The 26045-nt window shown below is 41.9% G+C and overlaps 1 protein-coding gene across 1 annotated transcript in view; it reads left to right on the top strand.

The window, feature by feature from the left end:
- LOC144754684 (protein Wnt-4) overlaps positions 1 to 26045 on the top strand; it is a 235065-nt gene that overhangs the window by 163868 nt on the left and 45152 nt on the right. Inside the window, exon 3 of the mRNA XM_078642804.1 lies at positions 9213 to 9344. Within this exon, the coding sequence (XP_078498930.1) occupies positions 9213 to 9344 (132 nt within the window). The remainder of the gene's footprint in view (positions 1 to 9212; positions 9345 to 26045) is intronic.

Here is a 26045-nt window from a genome sequence, read left to right as displayed (position 1 = left end):
AGTTCAGTTGAAGTTTTCTACTACTTTCAGAAAAATGCTGAACAGCAAGATGTATAACATCAAAGATCCTGCTGCGGCTGTAAGCTTAGCGCTGTGTTGGCAGCTCCCCTGCCTCCCCCAGAGCGACCGGCCGATTCAGGGCTGTTTTGCCTAGGGCACGGGCGGAGATACAGCGGCGGCCATTTTGGGTAGGGCTAGCCTCCCTTGTGGCGTGAGTCGGCACTATAAAAACAAATGGCCATGGCTCCGCGCAGCGGACGCGCTCAGGGTGCGCGCCGCATTCGTGCCGGAGTCAAGCCAGAGTCCAGCCCGTCTGCGCCCGTCCGCGACAGACCGGGGCGCGGGGCTGGATCCCCTTGTCCATTGGAGCCCCTCAATATGACGGGAATGGCCAGGTACCGTTTGCAATACAGTAATCAGGAATTAATGTCTCTACGCCCTAGCTTGGTAGAGAGCTGCCATCATTCCCTGTATGCAGACTCTCTTCCTCTGTCATGTGCCACCTGTGATCAGCCCTTGCAAGTTTTTATAAAGGACAAGGGTAAAACCGTTAAATTTAACATGCTTTTACTGAACTGTAGATCGATGAAAAAACATAAGTCAGAAATATATGACTTATTAATGGCAAGTGGTCCTGACGTGCTTTTCCTCACCGAGACGTGGATGGATGACACATCTTCTCCTGAAGCCCTCGAAGCCACTCCTCCTGGCTATTGTCTACTTAGATTAGATCGACAAAAGCAGAGAGGGGGGGGCTTGCCCTAATTCACAAATCTGAATTGGAGTGCACTCTGGTGAAAGCCACGATGCCTAACAGTGAAAGCGGCTTTTTCACTATTAAACTGGGCCCCAGCAACGTTATCAATGGTATGCTGATATATCGCCCACCCGGAAATGCCGGGCAGTTTGGAGACCAGTTTTTGGACTTAATTACTCAACCGGCACTCCGCTATAAAAAATTCATCATTCTGGGTGACTTAAACCTCCATTTTGATGATGCTGAGTGTGGGGAGGCACAGACGGTGGCCGCAGCACTGAAAACCTTAGGGCTTAATTTACAATCCAATGCCCCCACACACCAATTGGGCCATCTTCTAGATCCCATCTTTGCCAACTGGGAGGGCATTTCTGTTTCCTCCCCAGTGAGAACAATTTGGTCAGATTATTTCATTATTCCACTTTCCATAGAGTATTTGTCCCCAGAAATGAAACTCAGTAAACTCCCTCCTCTTAAACGCAGAGAGTGGAAGAACTTTAAACCAGAGACTTTTAAACGTGCCCTATCAGAAAATCCCCCCACCCCCAGCGATTCCCTTCAGGAGGCATGGAGCAGATATGAAAAATGGATGTCCAATGCGCTGGACGTGGTGGCTCCCTGGACCTCTAAACCTCCCGCAAGGCAATCTAAAACTGCCCCCTGGTTCTCGGAAAAACTTAAGCTAGCTAAAGCTACTTGCAAAAAATTAGAACACAGCTGGAGGAAAGACTATAACCCAGAGTCCAAAACACTCCTCAAGGAGGAGCTAAAAAATTATCATAAATTAGTTAGAACTGAAAAAGCCATCCATCTTAAAAGTAGAATCGATCGTGCAGACAATCCCACCAGAGAACTCTTTACCATCTATAGAGAACTCACAGTCCCGTCCAGACTAGAAGCCCAAGATACTTACTCCAAGGAGATGTGTGACTCTATAGCTGAGTTTTTCGTTGGTAAGATCGACAAAATCCATGCCACCTTTACAGATGACGATGACCTCTCAAATAAACATGTAGCAGTCAAAGATACCTGCAGGGAGAAATCCTGCCTCACATGTTTTATTCCACCTGAGAGACAGGAACTATTAAGCATTAATAATAGTATACAATCTAGCTCGCCTTGTGACGTGTGTCCACCTGCACGCTGCAAAGGAATCATGGAGAGTATGATCATCAATCAGATTAGTCACATCGTATCGCTGTCTTTCCAAGAGTGCCATGTGTTGGACATGTGGAAAACAGCTCAGGTCATTCCTTTAAAGAAGAAACCCAATACCCACACTTCCCAATTCCAAAATCTCCGCCCTATTTCCCTCCTTCCTTTTTGTGCGAAGGTTGTGGAAAAGGTGGTCAATAGGCAGCTGATGAGATATTTGGAGGAGCATTCTCTCCTCCACCCCACTCAATCGGGGTTTAGAGCTGGCTACTCTACGGAGTCAGCCCTACTCTACTCCACTGAATGTCTGAGACAAATAGTGGATGAAGGAGAGACAGCAGCGTTGGTGTTATTAGATCTCAGTGCAGCTTTTGACACCGTGCTGCACACAACGCTGCTGTCTCGGCTCTCTGATATGGGAGTGGAGGGACAGGCTTTGGCCTGGATAAAGTCTTTTCTGGCCAACAGGAGCTTTCAGATGCACTGTCCACCCTTCAAATCTTCCCTTAGAAAGGCAAGCCATGGGGTTCCCCAGGGCTCGAGTTTGAGCCCCACTTTGTTTAATATCTATATGGAACCCCTGGCTCGCCTAGTGGAAGTATTTGGGGTGGGCATTGTAAGCGATGCTGACGACACCCAACTGATGTTCAAACTTACGCCCGACCACAGAGAAGATGCCACTAATTTTTCCAATTGTTTGCTTTCAGTGGCATCTTGGATGAACAGCAACTGTCTGCGCCTTAACGGTGCTAAAACGGAACTGCTGGTGGTAGGGAAATCAGTTTCGGCATGGTCACACATGTGGTGGCCTGCGGAACTGGGTAGCCCACCTCGTCCTGTGGATTCGGTACGTAATCTGGCCATTATGTTGGACTCAGATCTCTCTTACAAATCGCATGTCAGTAAAGTGGCATCCAGGTGCTTCAGCATTCTGAAAGTCTTGCGTAAGGTTTTAGATCTCCTTCCCATCGAGGCCAGAAAGACCATTGTCCACGCCTTGGTGACTCCCCATCTCGATTATGGGAATGCTCTGCTTCTAGGCTTGAGAAAAAAAGGTCTTCACCAACTGCAGTGCGTGCAGAACGCTGCCGCTCGCCTTGTGCTCAGACTCCCCCGCAGAGCTTCTGGGAAGAACGCTTAGGCCAAACTTCACTGGCTCCCTTTTAAGGAGAAAATTAAATTTAAAGCTCTATGCTTTGCACATCGAATTGCCCAGGGCAAAGGCCCAGAATACTTAAAAAATCTTCTCACCATGCACCGCCCCATCAGAAACCTGAGATCGTCCGGTGCAATGTTTGTTTAAACTTCCTAGAATTACCAAAGCTAGGATGGGAGGCTGCTCATTTAGATACCTGGCCTCCAGGTGTTGGAATGAGCTTCCGCTCGACCTCCGAATGGAGCCTTCTGAGACTAGGTTCCGTGCAAAACTCAAGACGCTCCTTTTTCCTTCTGTGTAACTTTCTGCTGGTTAACCCTTTTTTGGCCTTTCCCTTGTCTGCCTCTGGTGATTTAGTGTTATTTAGCGCGGGGACACACTGTTTTCTGTGTAGCCAGGAGCTTTACAAATGGTTTTATTATTATTATTATTATTATTATTATTATTATTATTATTATTATTATTATTATTAATGAAACAGTTTAGTGCAAAATAGGAGTAGTCACCAGAGAGCCGAGGCTCAAGGTTACCTGGAGTTACCCAATTAAGGATGTCTGGAGGATTCCACAGGGAGGATGGGGGGCAGTTAGGTGGGAGCATGACAGAAAATAAACTCTCTATTCACTGGGCGGGGAGCATGTGGGAGAAAAGACAAAAAAAGAAGGCCCACATTTTTGACAACAAGTGTGGAGAAATCACAGTACCAATACAGGCAGAGGCCTTACATACTGATAGATGTAATCAATGCATTACATTTAAGGGTTCTAACGTGGAGTGTAAACTGGCTCAGAGTAGCTGGTAGGAGGAAGAGAATCTGGGAATTTTTAAAACAATCAGACAGCGACATTATAGTACTTAAGGAAACACACAGCAGAATGGGACAAAATACAAAAGGGGCATACATGTATTACCCAGCTAGCATGCACTAATCAGAGATGCAATGTGAAGGGAGTAGCTATCCTGTTGAGAATGTAAGAATGGCTAATTATGTCCCTGATCCTGGAGGGAGATGGGTTATCACCAATTTCAAAATCTATAGAACATGATATTCTTTTGTAGGATAGTACGGACCATATTTTACTGACCCAAAGCCACTTCAGCAACTTTATAGTCAGCTTGTGGACAGTAGAAATCATATAATAATGGGCAGCAATTTTAACACCCTGTTGGATCTCTCATGGGATAAATCTACAATGATGTCAGGAGTAAACTCCCCAAAGATGAAGAACTGCACTCTTCATATTATAAAAGATTTTGAGCTAGTGGACATCTGGAGACAAATCACAGGTCAAAAGAAGTGTTTTACCTATTATAACAAAAAATACGGGTAAGCTTCCTGGATTTATTTAAGCTAGGTTGCACCATCTATAAAGCTCTTTCGGTTCGTGGTCCTGCCTTCATCGCCTCAAAGTTACAGCAGTATATTTCCTCGCGTGACCTAAGCTCTTCTAATAAGAACCTGTTGTCCCCCAATCTCTTCAAATGGAAGAAACATGAGGGCCTTAGATTTATGACCTTGACTTCTCTATTCTGGAACCTTCTTTCTCCTGAACTGTGTAGGGCAAGGTCTTACACCCAATTCAGGAAATCACTTAAATCTGGCTATTCTCCCAGGCATATAACTGAACTCACTATTTTGAGACTGCAACGTCCTCTCTTTCAGTGCCAAGAAACCGCCTGGTGTACGTGCACTCAACAAATCACTTCTAACATAACATAACATGTATTTCTTTTCGGTTGATGTAAGGCTGTTACCAAAAGTAAAATTAATAGTACACCAACCATAGCATTTATCAGATCATTATGTCGTGAAGCTGGAGCTTCTGACAGATAAGAATCTAACTCCATTCTGATGGGCACTGGACAGGGCTTTATTAGGGGATTCTCTAATTATTAAACAATTAAAAAACTTTGCCATTAAATTCTTTAAAGTAAATAACGACTCAGACCACTTACATTTTATATGGGGCACGAATAAAGCTTTTATTCAGGGGGAGCTTTTCAACTACGTGGTGTAAAAAGGAGGGGAACAAGACAAAAAGTGAGAGAACTGGAGTCGAAAAAAAGACGAGTATCAAAAATATCTGACATACGGTATGGACCCACAGGCACAGGTAGCATTAAAGACACAAAATAAGAGCTAGCAGATTGTTTAGAAGAGACAGTACGGCGAAGGTGGGAGGCAGGAAATTGGCACATCATGAGTATGGCATGGGTGTGGAAAATTGCTGGCTTGGAAGACGAGGGTGAACAGCTCGAAAAGTACGGTTACGGAGGTAGTAAGCAGGGAGCTGGGGAGCACTGGTCAGAAGAACAATATAGAGGTGACTTTTGTTAAATTCTTTCAGGATCTATAGACTAACGACTCTAAGGCTACTGTAGAACAGACCCTCTCCCTGTACTGCAGACAGACCTGAAAAGGTTTTTAAACCAGGAGATAAGTACAGAGGAATTGAATAAAGTTCAATGGAGCTTAAAAAAGGGGAAGGCATCGGGCCCAGACTCCTTGCCGTATGAGATATATAGTGCTCTAAGAGAAGAACTCACCCCGGTTTTAACTAGATATTAAAAGGAAATGTGCATGGCTGGCCGCCTCCAGCCTAGGTCATGGGACTAGGAAACAATTACTATAATTATAAAACCAAACAAAGACACCAAAATATGTGAATCGTATAGGCCAATATCATTACTGAACAATGATTATAAGATCTATACTCAAATTTAGTCAAAAAGGTTGGAGAAAGTAATTGGGGCACTCGTGTATGAAGATCAAAAGGGCTTCATGAAGGGCATGCAACTTTTTGAGCGAACCCATGGCCTAGTGAGTGCAATAGACGCAGCACTGGATTTAAATCTCCCTCTCATCATCATAACATTTGATGCCATTAAGTCTATAGACACGATGAGTTGACCCATTTTATATGAAGCAATTAAACAACATGATCTAGGAGTCAACTTTTTCAGAACAATCAGACCTCCATCCGCTAAGATATTACTTAACAGAAAATTAATGAAGCAGTTTCAGATAGGAAGAGGTACTAAAAAGGGTAATCCTTTGTCTCCCCCCTACTCTTTAACCTTTATATTAAACCCCTAGCAAGTCGGAGCAGGAAAAAAAAAGAGATCATTCCATTCCAATTTCATGACTGAATGAAAACAGTGGTGCTCTACGTGGACGATCTGCTAATATACCCACACAATTAAAAAAAACTCCTGTGGTATTCTAAGGGGCAGATTTACTATTGTTTCACACAGTGCACTACAGCAGCCACAAATGCTGCGCTATGTGAAAAGGAGAGAGGAGGAAAGCGCCCTATTTACTAAAATAAGGCACTCTCCTCCCCTTTTACTAGCGACGGCGCTGAAATCAGCTGCTGTGTGTCACGGAGACACCTTTGCGCCATGGTGCAAGTGTGTCTCCATGAGTCTAGCATACGTTTTGTACTGGAACGAACCCTTGCAGTACAAAATACTATGCACAGACTCACTTTAACCATTTCCCACTTTCTATGTGTGCTGTAAAGAGCGGCAGACATGCAAAGTCGGAAAAGGAAGGAGAAATGAAAGCATTTCTCCTTCCTTGCCCCTACTTGAAAAGGGCGCAGTTTTCTCACACTAAACCCAATCTACTTTATTAGGTAAATTGAGTTTAGCATGGGAAACCTTGGTTGGTTGCATGGAAATGCCCAGGCACCATCCTTGGTACGTCCCCATGGCGCAAAGTAATACAAAGCAGCGCTATGCGTTGCTTCGCATTACTTTTCCTTTATTTCTAGCGCTAAACAAATTTAGCGCTGGAAAGTAAATTGGGAAAAAAATATTTTGCGCCGATTTGCATCACTTTTCTGATGCAAACGCAGCATATAATCTTAGTAAATCTCCCCCTAAATGTTTTAAACAACTTCGGGGCGGTCTCTGGTTACTTAGTTAATCAACAGAAAACGAAGTTGATGACATGGATAGCTGATTTATGCTCATTAACCCTAATACTCTATCTTCTTTTTTCACCCACATAGGGTTTATGACAAGGACAAAGAAGCAAGTATACCACATTGCCAGTCTGGCAGTCCTCTATAAATAGGCTGTCTGGTTTTAGGTTTAAACCTATAATAACTGATAAAACCCCAACGGAAGCGAAATCACCCTCACCAGTGTAAACATGTAAACACAGAAAAAAAACTGCACAACCACAAACTAAATGTTATTCAAAGAAAGGAAAAGTAGAGTGAAAGTGTCATTTTTATTTCTTCCTGAAGGGGCCAACACAATGTAACTTTGTTATATAAGGTAGCAGTAAGAAAGTATGGGATAACATTATTCTGCTTGAGTTTTGTTGTTTAAGGATGTCACTAAAATATTGTTTCATCATCCTTTTTTCAGTTTTGTGGTCTTTCGCCTAAAGATACATGTATTTTATAAACTGTAGGCTACGTTTGAGTCTTTCACTAATAGGAAAAATTTAGGTTTCATTAGAATCTTTCCCAATATGTACCATCACATTTACCCACAGAGAATGAGTAAACACACTTGATACATCAGCCCCCTTTTCTAGTGAGTCAGTATTGATAGTAGGTGAATTGCTAAACACCCCAGGCTTTAAACATTCAATGCAAGGTACAGTGACAGATATATGTGAAAGGAGTGCAGTCACAAAGCATCTAGGATACTGGTGAAAACAAAAACCAGATTTTTGAAAAACATGGAATGCAGTGTCACTTGGAATGCTGCTGAAAAAAGTTCTTCCTAAGTTCAACAAAGATTGGAGTGACATTGTTTGTATTTACAGTGATTCAGCTACCTATGTGGAAAAGTTGTGTGATGACCTGTCAAAATTGATATCTGAGGTGAAGTGCTTCCCTTTAAAAGATCCTTGCCACTTGTTAGATGGTATGCTGAAAGCATCTTTACAATATTCAGAGTCAATGAAGAATGCTATTGACTTTTTAGTCCATTCTGGTGCACTGTTTTGTTATGCGCTTAAACTAAAACGCAAATATTTCTAATTTTGGGCTTTTTGTGGCATCAAAGAAAGAGTCATCCCAACTGTGTCTCTTAGCTGAGTTTCTCAGTCCTAGAGGCCTTGGATGTTATATTATCCATGTGACAACCGTTTACAGAACTTTTGCTGAGTGATGATGCCAAAGGCAAGAAATGTGAGGATCTTTGATCACATATTGATAGTAATTTGGAAAAAAGTACACTCTACTGCATTCTTAGATTTTTACAGGAAAGCATAATAGCCTGTAGTGGACATATTAAAACAAACTAGAGTCTGAAAACACCCTTGTCGCCCATGTGTTCAGCATAATTGGTCTAGATGTGAACCCTCTCCTTGAGAGTAGGCTTGGCGACACCTTTAGTGATTTTGGCACTGCAACATGTTCCATGTTAGAGTGCATACTACTTGGTAAGCAAATAATGTTGAGGAGCAATTCAGGAACTTTTATTTTATAATGTATGAGAAATAGCCCTTCACCAACCATGGTATTTGAAGTGAATGAAGCCTCACTGTGGTACTCTGCACAAGTTATAGATCTCTTCCATAACGGGACAAAATGTAAAAAAATATGCATTTTAAGATCAGGTTCCACAGACCTTTGTCTGCTCTTAAAAAATAAAATGTGAATGTTTCATTTTCTTGTTTTTGAACAAAGACTGTTTTTTGGGCTGCATTAAAAAAAAGATGTTTTTTAATAAAAATCAATCAAAGTCATGGTGGTCTAATGAACCCAGCAAGCCACCATCCCTGTGATGGCTGTCATTCTTAAATGGTAGCAATTTGTGACCTACCTTGTTAATGTTAATGAGGTAGGTCGATTTGCGATCCACTAAGCATTGCTAAAAAAAAGATACATGCATTACGAATAGTGATTCCTAATTGTGATTAGGGGATAATCACAGTTAGGAAATAGCTGTTCATAATTTTAGTACATCTTGCCCTTAAACCGCAGAATGGAGGCTCTCTGTATTCCACCTTTCTTGTGGATTTTCTTTACTGTAATAACATTACCTTTGTTTCATGATTTAACACAGAGTAGTGGCTCCCCAATGGAAAGTACGTGGCAACAAGCTGGGTCTATAGTAGATCTGAGTAACAAACCATACAGATAGCGAATGACACAAACCTACTTTCTGTAATTTCAGGCACCCGAGAGGCTGGTTTTGTGTACGCCATCTCCTCAGCTGGTGTCGCCTTTGCTGTGACTCGTGCCTGCAGCAGTGGCGAGCTGGACAAGTGTGGATGTGACAGGACAGTTCATGGCGTCAGTCCACAGGGTAAGTACAACTGTGGACTTAAACACAGCAGTATTTGGAAAGTGAATAAGGCTTATAGGAGAGCAACATTGCAGACTGTGGACCGGCATTTCCTATACTGCACTTGAACAATCGGTACTGTCTGGTCATGAGGTAAATATCTGAATGAAACAGGGCATCAGGAGAGGTAATTTTTAAGTATGGTGTTAGAAATATAGATGCTTGTAAATAGGCTGCTGTTAATAAGGAACATGTTTTCAAGCAGGGGGTCAAAGTGACATCAGGGACATTGAGAGCAAGGCAGAGGCAGTCTATGACGTCGCTCGAATTCTTGAGGTAAACATCTCACTGTTGATTGATATGGAGCTACAAAATATCTGTGGGTCCCATACATGGTTATTACCAACAAGAAAGTACTTTATGTGCTAGGTTAAAATAGATAGAATAATGTATCTAAAAAATGCATGGTGTATCAGAATTTTTAGCTGCCTTCAATGGTACATTTTTCACTTTCGTTGTGGTCATTTTATAATTATTTTTCCCTTTTTTGTTTGCAGTTTAAGATACTTTGTATGACTTGACATGCCATAGTGTTAATTCCTTTGTATGAAACTGGTAGTCCGCTGCATTTGTTTTCACTACTTGTGTTTGCGTTGTAAGCGTGGTGAAGCATCTTTTGCTTTTTGGAAACCAAACCCAGTTAGAGGATTTTTGGGGACTATTGTAAAGTCACACTAGAGCTCTGTCTACCTGCAAATGTAGATTACAATCCACAAAGTATTAGGTTTATGGGTATTCTCGTACCTCTTGCAAGTATTGCCCTGATAAGTAACAGATACAAGCATACTCCTTTTAGGAGCCGGGATAGAGGCGCCCCTCATAATAAATGTGAGTGTAAGAGAAAGAGTTTACCTAAGGATTAAATATTTTGTAGGCGAAGAAACAAAATAAAGTTAAGTATGAAAAAGTGTATTAAATTTAAACATGCATTTTTTCCACTTTGAAATTCTGCAGGCAAATATTGTACACATGTAAGCAATTCTGGAATTCTGCGACTAGCATATATTACCATGAGTACTCCAGGGATTCTTTCTGAATCCCATGACCGTTGGAGATGTCCTCCAAACATAGAAGCAGTCCTACAGACAGGCCCACATTTCTGACTTTCAAAGCAAGGGCTTTATATATAATGCCTCGAGTGCAGCACCTTGAGGTGAGCAGAATATTCCAGAGAGCGTAGCATGTAGTAAGAGGCCTAGCAACATGTCCCACAGTAACAAGATCATGTACATTGAATCTTTAAATAAATAAATTAGGCATTATCAAATCTCATTATGTGTTAAACAATGTTGCATGTTGAATATTTAATGTAATCGAACATTATTAAAATGCATTTTTCAAACTTGCGTAGGTTGTGGTGTGTCAGCTTAGAGTATGTAGGCTTGCTCCTCTCCAGAACCCAACGCTTAACAAGTCTGTGATTTCTGCAATTAATGTTTCCTTAACACTGTTTCGATCATGTCTGGAAAGCGCTCTGATACCCCGGGTCTTGCCAGCACTATATAAAACTCTTTTTATAAGTAGGTTCACAGATGTGCTTGGAAAAATCTATTCAGAGCACCAGCTCTCTTGAACAAACCCTATGCATTCAATATTACAGGGGCATTACTTTCCATTATGTACTACTGATGTGCATCCTTCACCATAAGAGTCAGTGAGTGTGTTTTGTACAGGATCTGCATTTTACATAATATGATCAATCAATCAGTCAACCAATCAGCATTTGTAGAGCGCTAGACTGTCACCCCTGAGGGTGTTGGGGCACTGGGGTGCAAGGTCTCCGTCGAAAAGCCAGGTCTTGGGGAAATGGAAGAAAGAGGGAAGAAACAAACAGAAAAAGGGAAAAATACAGGGCTGAAAAATGAACAACCAGAAAAGGCAAAGCAGAGGACAGAAAAACGAGCGGGAAAGGCAAAACGGAGCAGAAGAGGGCAAAACTGGGTCAAAAAGCAAGCAGAAATGACAAAACAGAGGGCAGAAAAGGCAAAACGGAGCAAGAAACAAGCAGAGGAGGCACAAACCGAGCGAAGCAGGTAAACAGGCAGTAGAGGGTAGCAAACTGCGGGCAAGCTGGACAGGAGAACTGTTGCAGAGGGAACTGGCACAAGGACTTGCTCAATTGGGTTGATCTGTAGCCTCCATTAAGTAGGTTCAGAGAATGGGACACTGAGGTGCAGGAGGAGGGAAATGGCGAGAGGAGGAAAACAGTGGGAAGAGGGAAGAAACAAGCAAAAAAGGCAAAACAGAGGGCAGAAAACGAGCAGCAAATGCAAAACAGAGGGCCCAAAAATTAGCAGAAATCCAAAATATGGGGCAGAAACGAGCAGAACAGAGCAGAAGAGAGTAAAATAGAGGTGCAGAAAAACAAGCAGAAAAGGCAAAACAGAGGGCAGTAAATACGAGCAGAAAGGCAAAACAGAAAAGGCAAAACAGAGGGCAGAAAAATGAGAAGAAAAGATAAAACAGAGGACATACTGTTACAAAGATGAATTCTGCGTAGACCAGGTGATGTAGATAAGTTCTCAGCTTTATTCACAGGATCACTTCTTGGTTACAGGTATAAGATATTACAAGTAAGATCCTTTAAAGTGCCCCACCAGGAGCAGGCTCTTCACTGCTCAGCCCATCCACACCAACTGATTCACTCTTTTAATCCAAACACAATCAACATTCTATCTGACCTCGTCATAGGCTCAGCAGCAAAGGAGAGAACATCTGTAGAGAGAGTGCATTGAGTAAAAGGTACATTACAACACATACAAAATGAGCAGGAACGGCAAAACAGAGCAGAAAAGGGCAAACAGGGGCGGAAAAACAAGCAGAAAAGGCAAAACAGAGGGCAGACAAGGCAAAACAGAGCAAGAAACAAGCAAAGGAGGCAAAACAGAGTGCAGTAAATATGAGCAGAAACGGCAAAACGGAGGGCAGAAACACGAGCAGAAATGGCAAAACAGAGGGCAGAAAAATGCACAGAAAAGGCAAACCAGAGCAAAACAGGCAAAACAGGGGACAGAAAAATTAGCAGAAAAGAGAAAACAGAGACCAGAAAATCGAGTAGGAAAGGCAAAACAAAGCGCAGAAAAGCAAGCAGAAAAAGGCAAAACAGAGGGCATAGAAATAGCAGAAAAGTGTAAGAAATGAGCAGAGGAGGCACAACCAGAGGGTAGCAGGTAGACAGGCAGCAGAGGGTAGCAGACTGCGGGCAAGCTTGACAGGAGTGTTGCCAAAGGAACTGGCACGGGGGTCTGCTCCTGTGAGTTAGCCCATGACATTTTCTCAAGAATGGAGCTGTCAAGTGTAGAGAAAAAAAATCTCGTCTCCAAGTACTTTGTTTCTAATAATCTACAACAGTAAGCATTCGAAGGTTGTTGATTTGGTTGATAATATCTAAAGCAACTGGTCAACCTGATATTATTTAACCAAAAATAAAAGTAATCATGTTGATAATCTTAATATGTCACAATGTACATTAAATGAGAAACAATAACCGTCAGTGACGGCCATGTAGAAATAACTACAGGGAAATGTATTAGCCTGTAGTTAAAGTATGAGGTGTAGTCGGACATAAAACAAATCAACATAAGAACTATTTGTGCTCAGTGAAGTGTGAACACACGGTGCTAAAGATTGCAAATTACACCTTCAAAGTGCGATCAAAGTTAAGATCAGCAGTAGACAACATACAAGGATTAGAAACTGCAGAGAGCAGCATCATTAGTACGTTCATTGTAAGTAGTGTATTGAACTCTATTTTAAAATTCATGTTTGAAAACTTATTTTTGTGTGTCGAGGACGTTTCATTACTCGGATAGTTTAAGGGATCATCATCGGGGCAGAGTTTGAGTGAACGCTATGTTTGATGATGTCAGCTGGGCTTTGAGATGTAATGTAACATTTTTAGCTGGAGAGCCCTTTTAAGAATAGTTTAAGTTTTCTTTTTTTCTTTTTTAATTTTCTACTTTAGCTTTATTTTATATAAACGGTACTACCTTTAAGAGTTTTAGACATGACAAGCCAATTGGGGTTAGATAATTGGGAGATACTAAGCAAATCATTAAAGGCTAGTAATAGAAGGCTACAATGAACATATGTGATTAATGAGGCAGAATGATGATTACAAATTAACCAAAATTGAAAATCAGTTGGGGTATTGTTTTCTGTTACTCGAGAAAAAACACATATTGCATTCCAATTCTTATGTAGCACCCTACACCTTAATACACTATGTGCAGCTGTCTTCACCCCTCTTTTCTACCTACTTTAACTGTACTCCCTTTAAGTGAGGAAACAACCTTTTCTCCATATCTGACACTCCTATGTTTGAAGTCATCTTATAATAATATAATAATAATACTTTATTCGGTTTTCAGTTAACTACAAACATATACATTAAATATACAATACTTCATCCAATTTAAAAAAAGAAAATATATATGAAATAGTAATAATCCTGTTGTGTTCTTATAGTAAAATCAGTGCAGACACGTCTTTGATTTCATGAAGTAAAAATACATCCACATCAGCCTTATAGCAGCTCTTAAAACAACATTTCCACAGAGGGAGTACAAGATAAATCAGTGCGAAAAGCTTCCCACAGGAGACAGTGCAAATAGCGATTTGTAATTGTGTGCAAAAGAGCAATGGATTATCAATTACAGTTTCCCAGTAAGGTCTCTCAATATAAAATATATGAATATAATATACAAATCCTAAATAACTTCTAAAAATTGGAAAAGAGAATTTATAAAGGAAAAAATGCTTGTACAATGGGCACAAGCACTAAATGACTGCCTTTTGAAACCCGGAAAAGGCTTAAAATCTTAAAACAAGCTGGTCAAGGAACCATTAGAGCTAGTTGATACGTAGCCATCATTTATATGAACCCAATAGCGAGCCTTCAGAATGCTACGGTCTGCTTTGCGAATTGCAGTTTGCTCGTCCCAATAGCTTTGTATACCCAATTTCCCCAACTAGCACAAACAAATTTAACCCAAGGGAGAGTCCTCGCTCCTTGGATTTTTAGTAAGTCTATTAATAAATGTTTATTATTGCCTTACTCGGGTGTATTCCAGAGGCAAACACAGTACACTAACATTTTTAAAACAGCCTGGTCAGCACTTCTTTTCAAAACCACATCAAAGTATAATGGGGAAATGGGGTGAGCTAGATGGAACGAGAAAGCTGCTTCCTAATAAAATTGTTTACAGCTATGGTCAGCAGGTGAGTGTCAACACAGCCCCAAATCTCTGCGCCATAAAGCGCCGCACATTGAGCTTTGGCGTGATAAAGTCCCACAGTTCTTTTCAACAGTTTTGTTAAACTATCTTCACTTTGTTAGTGTTCAATTCAGATCACTTAAGGTGCAAAACAGAAATCTAAAGACAGGTATATGACAACTAAGGTTACACATAAAGTGGGACTGCAGGAATTAGGCTGAAGAATAAATCAGCTGGTTCCCTTTAGTGCCATTGCATTTTACCATCAGCATCCTAAAAGGGCTCACAAAGGGGTTCTGAGAAATATAAAAATGTTTCAGAATGGATAGACTTCTTAGAAAAGACTCTCTAAACCCAGATCCATCCTTCCACTCCCTCCCATTGTAAACAGTCAGCACCATAAAAGAGTAGAGATTCACTACATCCCCTTAAAAGCATCAACAGATGGGAACTCCCCATAAGTACCGGGGGTTTGTGTGGCTTTGAGTCCTGCCTCTCTGAACAGAAAGTAGACAATGGCCAAATAAAAAGCTTGTTGCAAAGGCAAGCTACACCCTCATATAGCAGAACTTCAGCTGACCCATTTTAAAAGTAAGTCTTTGAATTCAAGTGTTCAGGGTTCTCACAGAATAGCTATTAGCTAATAAGATTTACCTCCACCCTATTAGATGATATCCTAGTAATTTTTATTGAGCTACAAAAAGTACATTTATTTCTCCAGAACTGAAAGAGATAATAAAAATAATTTTTTTGATTTGTATTTAGGCAAACGACATACATGCAGTAAGTTTAATCTTAACCACTGCCACCCAAGTTTAGTTATGCATTTAGAGTTTTAATTTAGATTTTTTTTTATATATGGAAGAACACTGTTGGCAGCCTGTAATGTAACATTCTAGATCACAGATATTTGGACTGCAGGAAACCTACTTCGTAATTGTCAGAATCGATTTGGGGTTCTGGGCTCACAGGGGTCACTGGTTCTTATCCTTGGTGTTTAAATCTGTTAAACCCTATAGTTGTCATACTGTGAGCTCTGAAAACTGTCCCCGTCCGAACGACGTAGTACGATCCACACCCGATGCAGCTATCCGTACGAATCATACCAGGGACCGTACGAATGAAATTCCCGTACGAATCACCCTCGGAAGCCGCTGTACACAACGTTTATACGGTTCGCGGCTGCTTTTTACGACCCGGCAAGTACGATCCGTGTTGTGTACGCTCCGTACGACCCTTTTTCTACGGGAGCTGGAAACTGTCGTACAGTCAGAGTGCGCCCCGAAACAGGTACGGAACGCCCCCCCGGGTACGGCGCGTACACCCCATGATCGCAGGGTTACGGCGCGTACCCCTGCGAACATGGGGGGTGCGTGCCGTACACCCAGCGTACATGGGGTACGTGTCGTACCTCATGTACGCTGGGTGTATGGCACGTACACCCCATGATCGCAGGGGTACGGCGCGTACCCCTGCGATCATGGGGGGTATGTGCCGTACGGTGTGTAGGTGATCGTGCGCTTTTCCGTACGAATCGCCCTTACCTGACGTGGACCGTACGAATCGTGTCCGGGTAGCCCGATCGGGATCGTAATCGTCCGGTCGTACGGCGTCCGTACGAGTCGTACGGAAACGGCTCCGGGTGCGAGTCGTACGGACAGTGATTTTTTACGGATCGGAATCGACCCCATTGTGTCTTTAGTCCATGTAGGGAAGCCACTTGTTGCAGCTGCCTAGTTATATGTATGCACGCACCACCAGTCGTTTTACTCAGTTCGCGAGTCTCTCTGCCGCTAATGGCGGCGGGCTTGAGCGAGGGCACGAGTCCTCTAAATATATCACCAATTATTTTGTGTCGACGAAAATGATGCTCAAGTCCAATGCCATTCACGCAAAGTGATTTATTTCAGCATGTGGCAAGCCAAACACCCGACGCATTTCGGTGTAGCCGCACCTTGGTCACGGGTCCCGTTTTACTTAACTAGAAATCAATTAAATACTTAATAATACATTGTTCTTTAATTATTACTTGATGAACTTTGTGGATGCGGAGGGGCGCTCAAGGAGGAGCTATATCCGTCTCCTAGGTTTCCCCGAAAAAGTGAAAGGCAATACGCCAGAGCTATTCTTGGATTAATGGGTACACACAGTTCTGCAGCCACAGAGACTCTCTGGATTTTTCGTAATAGAGCAAGTGCACAGAGCGCATACCGTGTCTAGTAATGCCCGTTTCAGACTCACATATTACAATTTTTTATAGAGAACATATCTAACCCAAATACCTCTTCATAAGATGAGATAACGCATACCGTGTCTAGTAATGCCCGTTTCAGACTCATATATTACAATTTTTTATAGAGAACATATCTAACCCCAATACCTCTTCATAAGATAGACCCGACTCGACCTGACACATGTCTATGGTGCAACACTAGCAGAACAGACTTCCTACAGATGGCCTGGGGTTGCAGCCCAATATACTCCTTCTGGCACTCAATAGTTGAGACCCTAAGACCCGTGACTCACTTGCATCTTGAATTGACTCCCCAATGTTGTCTGCTAGGGCGGCTCAAACTACCACAGAAATGTAAGACGACTTACAAATTTGGACAACTAGCGATGGTCCTAGCCCAACGCAGAATAGGCATCATGTGGCATTCCACACGTTCCCGACACTAGATAGGTGGCACAAAGATGTAGCGGAGTGGACACTGGCGAAGGAAACACATATGCAGTTGAGCAGGAGAGATGACAAATTAAAAGAAGACATAAGCACCTGGTGAACACTAACAGATGATCTCCTACCCCCCCATCTGACGGACATAGATTCAGACCTGGAGGCGGGAGATGCCACCCATAATGAGGTCGAGGAAGCTCAAGGGGTGAACAATCCCAATGGTCTAGATTAAAAATGGGTGAAAAAGACTGGATAGGTGGAAGCAACACACAAAGGGTTGGAGGGGAATAGAAGGCTCCGAATAATCTAATACTAAAGCACTGTTTGATGTCATGTACTTCCTACTACCACACTTGTATTTACCATTGTGAAATCTGACATGCGTAACTTGCCTTAAAACTGCCAGTTGACTAAGTTTATTAATAAAAGCAAAAAATAAAGTTTAAAAAAAAAGATGGACGAAGGACCAGCATACACCAAAAAGCGCCTGGCTTTCCCCCAACCGACCAGACGCCTAAGGTCCGCCTCACCTCTCCCTCACAAACACCCCACGGATCCACTGAGCTAACAGCGGGAGATACTTCTTCTCACACCTGGCTGCTAAGGCAGGGAACAACTTGCGACTGCACCTCAGGACTTCACCATCGCTCCAGTAGTTCAGTAAAGGACTCAAGACCTGCCTGTTTGAATGGTCTTTTCACCACATTGCAGGCAACTTTCCCAGCACCTCGAAACCCTCACAGGTGACTTGCCGCACTATATCAAAATTGATTGATTGATTATGTAATTAACTTCCCACCCTACAGGCCTACAAACCTAGCAGCCTGTAGCTAAAACTAAAATATGAGCAAATTAATTAACAGCTAATAATTGTTAATTAATAATTACTTGATTACCTTTCCTCCCTATACCCTTACAAACCCAGCACCCCACAAACAACTTATAGCTAAAGGGAGTCAGTAATACATAATTTACATCATAGAAATGTCCCTACAACCCCAACAACCCGCTACAACACTATAAATTACTATTAAAAATTGAATAAAATATTGTAAATCGCTTAAAATTGCAAACTATAGTTTAAAAACAAGTAATAACATTTACATAAACAATAGAAACACATACAATGAAGCACCCGAGCATCACCAAAATGCCCGACACCCAACCTAAAAATAACGCCTCCTGGTCGTCTTTCGAAACCTACTCTGAAGAAGCAATACACAAACTGCTCGGCACCTTGAAGCCTTCTAATCACCTCACAGACCCACTACCTGCCAATGCTGTTAGAGACTTCATCCCCGTTCTTCTCCCACTCTGGACAAAAATCATTAATAGCTCCCTTCAGCAAGGTCTCATTCCAGACTCCCTCAAAGTGGGGCAAGTAACGCCCATACTCAAGAAACCTACAGCTGACCCGGTTGACTTAAACAACTACCGCCCTATCACCAATATCCCCACTCTGGCCAAGCTGTTGGAAAAATGTGTGCAACTCCAACTAACAAAACACATTGACCAGTTCGAACTCCTCGACCCTCACCAATCAGGCTTCCGAGCGAAACACAGCATGGAAACGGCCATGACACACATAATTGATGACGCCCTCCAAATCCTGGATCGCAACGACTCCTGCCTCCTCATTCTCCTGGACCTCTCCTCAGCATTCGACACGGTCAAACATGAGAACCTATTAGAGCTCCTAAATACCAGAATGGGCTTATCCGGGACTGTACTCAAATGGTTCACTTCCTTCCTACACAACAGATCCCAGAAGTTCAAGATTAACAACGTGCTGTCCTCTCCAGTGCCAGTAGATTTAGGCGTCCCACAAGGATCTTCCCACTCACCCACGCTGTTCAACCTCATCATGGAACCACTCGCCACCCTGCTCCAGGCATCCAATGTACACTTCCACATGTATGCCGATGACACTCAACTATACCTAAAGGTGCAATCCCCGGAAGATATCAAACTTCTGAACTGCACACTTAGGAACACCCAACACCCAATCTTGGTTGGCCGATAATCACCTCAAACTGAACGCGTTGAAAACTGAGTTCCTCCTGATATCACCCCCTGTGAAAACTTCCACCACCCAAACATGGCTCAATCACCTAACAGCATTCAATGTCCAACCCACCATCGTGGACTCTGCGAAATCCTTAGGTATCACACTTGACGCAAAGCTCAATATGCAACAGCACATTAGCAAAGCAACGAAAGGAGCTAACTTTCAAATCAACACTCTAAGGAAACGCAAACCCTTCCTCCCAGCCAAGGACTTCCAAACTGCTGTACAAGCACTAGTCATCCCCCGCGTAGACTATGGAATTGTGGCCCTCAGCGGTCTCCCTCAAGCAACAACAGCACCCCTAAGAGCCTCCCTAAATGCGGCCGCGAGACTCATTTCGTGCTCAAGGAAACACTCTCATATAACCCCTGATCTGAAATCGCTGAAATGGCTTCCCCTCGAAGCCAGAATACAATTGAAAATTGCGGTTATGACACATTCAGCCATACACCACAAGGCTCCCACCTACCTCACTCAAAAGCTGACTATATCAGGAGGTTCGAGATCCAATAGAAGTACTAAAAGTCTGCTCCTGAAACCTCGCAGATTCCGTAAGGAAAAAACCTACAAGCGCTCCTTCTCAGGAATGGCACCGAGGATCTGGAATGCTCTCCCTCCTGAAACAAGGATTATCTCCTCCACTGTACTCTTCAAGAAAGAAGTGAAAGCCATCCTTATGGCCAAGTTTACATGATCCTCTCTGTTGCTGCTCAGAGTCTATGCACCGATCGTGTAAAGTCGGATAATTAGTGATCCATTAACTTTCTGTTCATGACCTATTGACCTCTTTTGCAGCTGGATCATAGACCCTGCACCGTCCTATAGTATTGTCTTTTGAGGGTTTACTGGTATCCACTGATCTCTATGGCAGCTAGATCAGAGTCTCTGCACCACCCTATCCTAATGTCTATGTGAATGTTTATTATTATCTCTAGACCTGTATTGTAGCTAGCTCAGACTCAGCACCGTCCTATACTTTTGTCTATTTGAGTGTTCTCTGCTACCTCATGATCTCTATTTAGTTAGATCAAAGACTCTGCACCGCCTTATTTTACTGTCTAGCTGAGTGTTTACCTTTATCTTATTGCACATGATTGTTATCCTATTATGCTACCGTTCACTATACTGTACCCAATTACTATGTCTACTCACCCTACTGTGAAGTGCTCTGATATCTGCTAAGATCTTGTTCGAGCTATATAAAACTTTGAATAAATAAATAAATAAATATTAAAATAATTATAAAATGATATTTGTAATCACTATATTAGTGAAAACGATATTAAAAAACATAATTTTTATTTAAAGCGGTATTACTTACCTCAAAAAATGATATTCCTGTCAGCGATATTTGTGCATCACAATATTTGTGTCACAATATTTAATTTCCGATATTTCTGTCTCCAGATATTTTTAACTTGCTATTTTTATGATATAACGCATGTCACCTTCTCCCTGAGGTTCCTGGGTTTTGTTTCCAACAAGTCCTCCCTGTTATTGTTGCGAGCCCGTTTACGTGTGTCTCAATAGCTTATGAATAGTATCCCTTTGTTTGAAAGCTTCTTGGAAGATTCTTTGAGAATAGGTCAGCTCGATCTTCAAAATCACAGAGCCTATCGCAGTTTCTGCATAGTCTTATGAATTTTCCAAAGGTTAGAATCAGGCGTAGAGCTCTAGGATGGTAACTGTTGAACTGCAGAAGGCTATTCCAATCTTTCTTCTAATGGAAGGTTTTTGTGGTAATGGAATTCTCTTTGATGTTGATAATGAGATCCAGAAAGGAAGTTTCTTCTTGAGACATTGTGTGTGTGAATTTTAAGAAAGGTTCTAAACTATGGATCCATATAAAAAAAAATCCTCTGTGTGTGGCATAGCTCCTTTTCAGGTTATAAGGATGTCATCTATGTACTTTTTGCCTAGCATGATCTCACTTCTATAGGGATTTACATCGCTGTAGATGTGAGCTGTCTCAAAATTGTGCATGTACAAGCAGGCCAGGCTTGGGGCGAATGTACTCCCTTTCAACATATCTTGATGTTGTAGGTATGATACATCTTCAAATTGGAAGTACATTTCCTTTAGTGCTACTGAGGCACCATCCATGATGAAATGTATTGGTGTTATAGAGGTCCATGTTCTCACCCTAAGGAGGTCCTCCATTGCCAGAAGAGTGTCTTCTTGGGAGATACTGGTATATAAGGTTTCCACATCTCGTAGATAAGGTGGTGGTTGTTCCATCAAGAGCCAAGTCCTTCAATAGGTTTAGAACTTCTTTAGTATCCTTTATAAAGGAGGGCATTTCTTGAACCATTTATCCCAAATAATAGTCACAAAATATTAATAATGGTTCGAGTACCGAATCAATACCGGAAACAGCAGGTCTCTCTGGAGCTGGGATAATGGCTGTATGAATTTTGGGAAGAATATAAAAGTAAGGAATGCTGGGATTTTACTTATGAAGGAAGTCAGTCTCTTTAAGTGTGATCCAGCTCAAAGCCAGTGTTCGATCTGTTTTGATATATTTTATAGTTGGTTGTGTCTGGTAGGGCCTGTGACATTTCTTCCTGTAGTCTTCTGTGTTCATGACAACAATAGCACCTATTATATCCGCTGGTTTGATAATAATTGAATGGTCTCTTGAGGTGGTGTTGATAGCAATAATCTTTTCTTTTGTTGTATTGTGGAAAGTGCTTCCCTCTTTTAAACTTGAGACTTTTTTAAGGACTACTTCTTTTAAGGTTTGTACTCAAACTGGTCTCGCTGTGGCCAGTGGGTTAAATATGGATGGGTTATGAAGACCTTTGTTAGTTTCCAGTGATCCAATCAAATTCTCCATAAAGAGAGCTTTATGTCTTACTTTCTTGAAGAAGGCTGTGAGTTGACAATGTAATTGTACATTGTAAATTGTTCGGGGGTTTGAACACATCCCAACCCTAGGTTCAAAACCTGTTCTTCACACATTGTCAATATTCGATTAGATTGACTACTAAATTGTTGTCATCGTTTTATTCCTTCTCTTGCTTCGTTTTGTATCTGGTTTTCCACCAGCCATTCCACCTGTGGTTAGGATCTTCTTCTTCTCATCCTTCCTCTTTCGCTCTTTTGCTGTACCCTAAAAAAATGCATATTATTATGAAAATTCATGAACCTGGGGGCGGGGATTTGGGAGGGGGTAGGCTTCCATCAGAGGGTGGCAAAAAAAGGTGTTGGTGGAAAAAACATTGGTGCTTGGTAGAATCCTTGGTGGTGTTGTGGTTTTGTGGATTCTTCCTCACTGCTATATTCATCAGAACTTGATGCCCACCAGGAACCGTAGGGTTTCTTCTTTGAATCGATTCTTGATGATTTGGTGGTCATTGCTATAAGTCAAACTCTTCCCTTGTAAATTGATACATTGTCTTGATGCTGAATTGATAACTTTTTGGAGATTGTTGAATTTTTGTTCTGGCAGCTACTCCTTATTTTCATGTGTTTCTTTGTGAATTTCCTAAAACCTTTTTTTTTTTTTAAAAGGATGGGTGAACTATGACTTTTAGTGTGCTTTCTGCCACCTGGATTTTGATATCAATGCTTCAGATAATCTTTTTGATATACTGATAAATATTATTAAGAGATCCCGTGTTCATTTCCAAACAACCTGTGCCCATTCTTTCCAAAAAGTCGCATCCTCCAAAAAGATCCTGGGCTCATTTCTCACTATTAATCCCATTGGTGCCGAGTTAGCATGCAGGTACTCAATGGGGATGGTCCCATGTAGAGCGATTTTCGCCTGGTTGTTCTTGAGAGTAGTGAGAGAAACCATTTATCTTGTGAACTTCCTGATGGTGTGCTGTTATTCTCTCCCAGTAGGGATGGTGTCTGGAGAATTGTTGCAACCATTTCATCTTCATAACTTCAGCCTTGCATCTCGGCTAACCTGATAATCATATACTGATGGAGAGTTACTCAGTATAAAGGTCCTTTTTTAAGTAACTACAGCCGCAATGCTGTGCTGAATTGTTTTAACACAATAAGGGGGAAGGAGCGGACATATTTACCATGGTCCAGCAAGCATCCTTACCAAACGAATTGTGTATAAGCAAAAATAGTGTGCCTTTTTGCTGCACCACCATGAGGTCAACTTGACTTCTGGTTCAATGATATCCATATATCAGGGGAAATCCTTAGCTGAAGGATGCAAAAGCTTTCACCCACCTAGGTGGCATGCTTCATCATAGGGCTAGCTCCTCACTGGATGAATGCTGCATTACCTAATGGGCTCCCAAGAACTGGGGCTCTTTAGTGGAGATCTTTTTCCTCTCTCAACTCCCAATCACCCAACTAGTGCAGTGACCTGAGCTCAGGCAAAACATTGGGTCAGGGGGATCAAGCGTGTTTGGATCACTACAGATATACACCAGAAAGAACTTACCTTGACTTTTCTTTAGATTGTATAACTTTCCCCAGTCCTGTAGGCTTTTCAAAGGGATTGCCCTTGTGGGTGCAACTCCAGATTTGTCTTCTCCCTACTTAACTTCTGGTTTGGTTGAAGGGTGACTAGGTACATATGGGAATTATGCTTGTTTTTAAAGTGGGTATTAAATTGCAGCGATGGATTTTCAGGCATATACACTATAATCTGCATGTTGCCCAAACCATCCGATGTCCCTGAATGGCTGGTAGGGCTTGGGCAGGACTCAAGCACAGGAGCATGGCAGGAAACGTCCCTTGCCGGACCTACCACTCTTTTAGAAGCCTAGCCCTGTTGGAAAGCCAACAAATGAACCAGTGGGATAGTCTGCTACTCGATTTTTAGTGAGAGACTTGTTTTTATTTACTAGAGTGGTCCATTTTATATTAGGTAATGATTCTCCTTCATAGTCTGGAGATAGCTTGAGATATTGGTGAGCCTGAAAGACTAGTGTAGGCCCAAACACAGGCACACAGTGTCTAAGTGGCTTATCTTTACCTGTTCCTTCTCCATCTTTCAGATGTACTTGTCTAGTAGCAAATCTCCAGACTTACCAACAAAGATGATGTATCTTTTTGAATCGAGGTCTTGAGAAGGTGGGTTGGATGAGAAACTATCAGGAACTGGCCTTAAATATTTGGTGGGGGGGGGACTCTGTGTTTCTGGAGATGTTTCGCTTAATTTTACATGCTATAGATTGTTCAAGGGATTGAGTTTTTATTGTATGGGGCACTGTTCTTTGGGTGGATTGTTTTGAAATGCAACAAACTTTGTGCTGTGGAGGCTGTACTGGTGACTATTGTGCATAATTTTAAAATGGGTCGAAGGTCAAGCTATAAAGGGATTTTATTGGCAAATATAGTACATTTGTTGTATGTTTCTGTTTTTTTTTAATTCAGATGGAAAAAGGGATTCATAATTCAGCTCAAGACCTTAGGTAATCGATTTTCATTTGACCAGAAAAAACCAGAGGCGGCTGGCAGGGAATGGGGGCCATACAGACGGACAAAAAAAGGGTAAACAACCTTTACAACGCAACTTTTACATCGCAGAGCCTTTACAATGCAACCATTACAACGCAAACTATTACAACGCATTGCTCTGGGGGGCGCTCTAGGATAGGGAATAGGTTAATTTACTATCCAATAACCTTCCCTAGTGTCCACGGGGACTGGAGTTGGAATAGTAAATTAAACTATTCACTATCCAACACCCCAAAGCACTATGTGTTGTAATGGACTGCGTTGTAATACTTGCGTTGTAAAGGCATGCGATGTAAAAGCATGCGTTGTAATGTCATACATCCAAAAAAAGTACCTTTTGGCGGGTACCGTCTCTCGTCCACTTCGGTCCCTTCCACGCCGCTTTCTCCTCAGCATCGACAGAAGCAGAAAGCACACAGGCTCCCTCCACTATTCCCATCACAACGCTGCAATGCAGTGTTGTGATTTTTCTGAGTGCTGTGGTTCAGCGCCCAGATGGGGAATGGGAGCCTGGGCATGTTCCTCACCAGGCTGTGTAATGCAGCCTGGTAGGGAACATGCAAATTGCTCATGACTGTTTGGCCGGCCCCAGAGGGCCAGCCAAACCGTCATGCACACTTAGGGAGTGCAAATCACTCCTCTTGCTGTGACCCCAGCCCCGCACTGACTTAGCCCCATAGTGAAAATTAAATGATAATAATGGGGCTATTATCATTTTAATTTTTCCTTTCCCTCGTCTCAGAGCACTGGGCCAACGCTCCTCCGCCTTAGCGGAGGAGCCGCCCTTGCAAAAGACTCCAACACCAAATGTGAAGTATGTGAAAAAATATCAGATTATGTGCGTAAACATAGGCTTCTTTGAACTTTCAATCCAAACACCACAAACGCGGGTTTCTTTATGAAAGTAACAACGATAATTAGTGCACTCTACACGCAAGTGCAACCCGTTATTTTCTGGTACAACTGACAAATTATATTTCACTAATTATTTTTGCAGCAGTTCTTCAATTAGGATATGATTTATTTCTTTTGTAAGTTAATTTATGTTTATACAGCTCTTCGTGGTCCTCATGAGGTGCTATGTGCAACACCTCAGAATATCAACCAACATAAGTATTGTTTCTAAATAGTGTCATCAAACATACCACTCTGCTAGATTTAGTGATAGCAAATCTACACACAGTTTGACATTATTTTAGTAAATGTTATTTAGGACACAATATTTATATCAGACAATATTTCTGTATACGATATTCTGACAAACGACC

This window comes from Lissotriton helveticus, chromosome 5_1, assembly GCF_964261635.1.
Source record: "Lissotriton helveticus chromosome 5_1, aLisHel1.1, whole genome shotgun sequence".
Lineage (NCBI taxonomy): Eukaryota > Metazoa > Chordata > Amphibia > Caudata > Salamandridae > Lissotriton > Lissotriton helveticus.
Note: the sequence above shows the minus strand (reverse complement) of the source record. Positions and strands in the feature narration are given on the sequence as shown.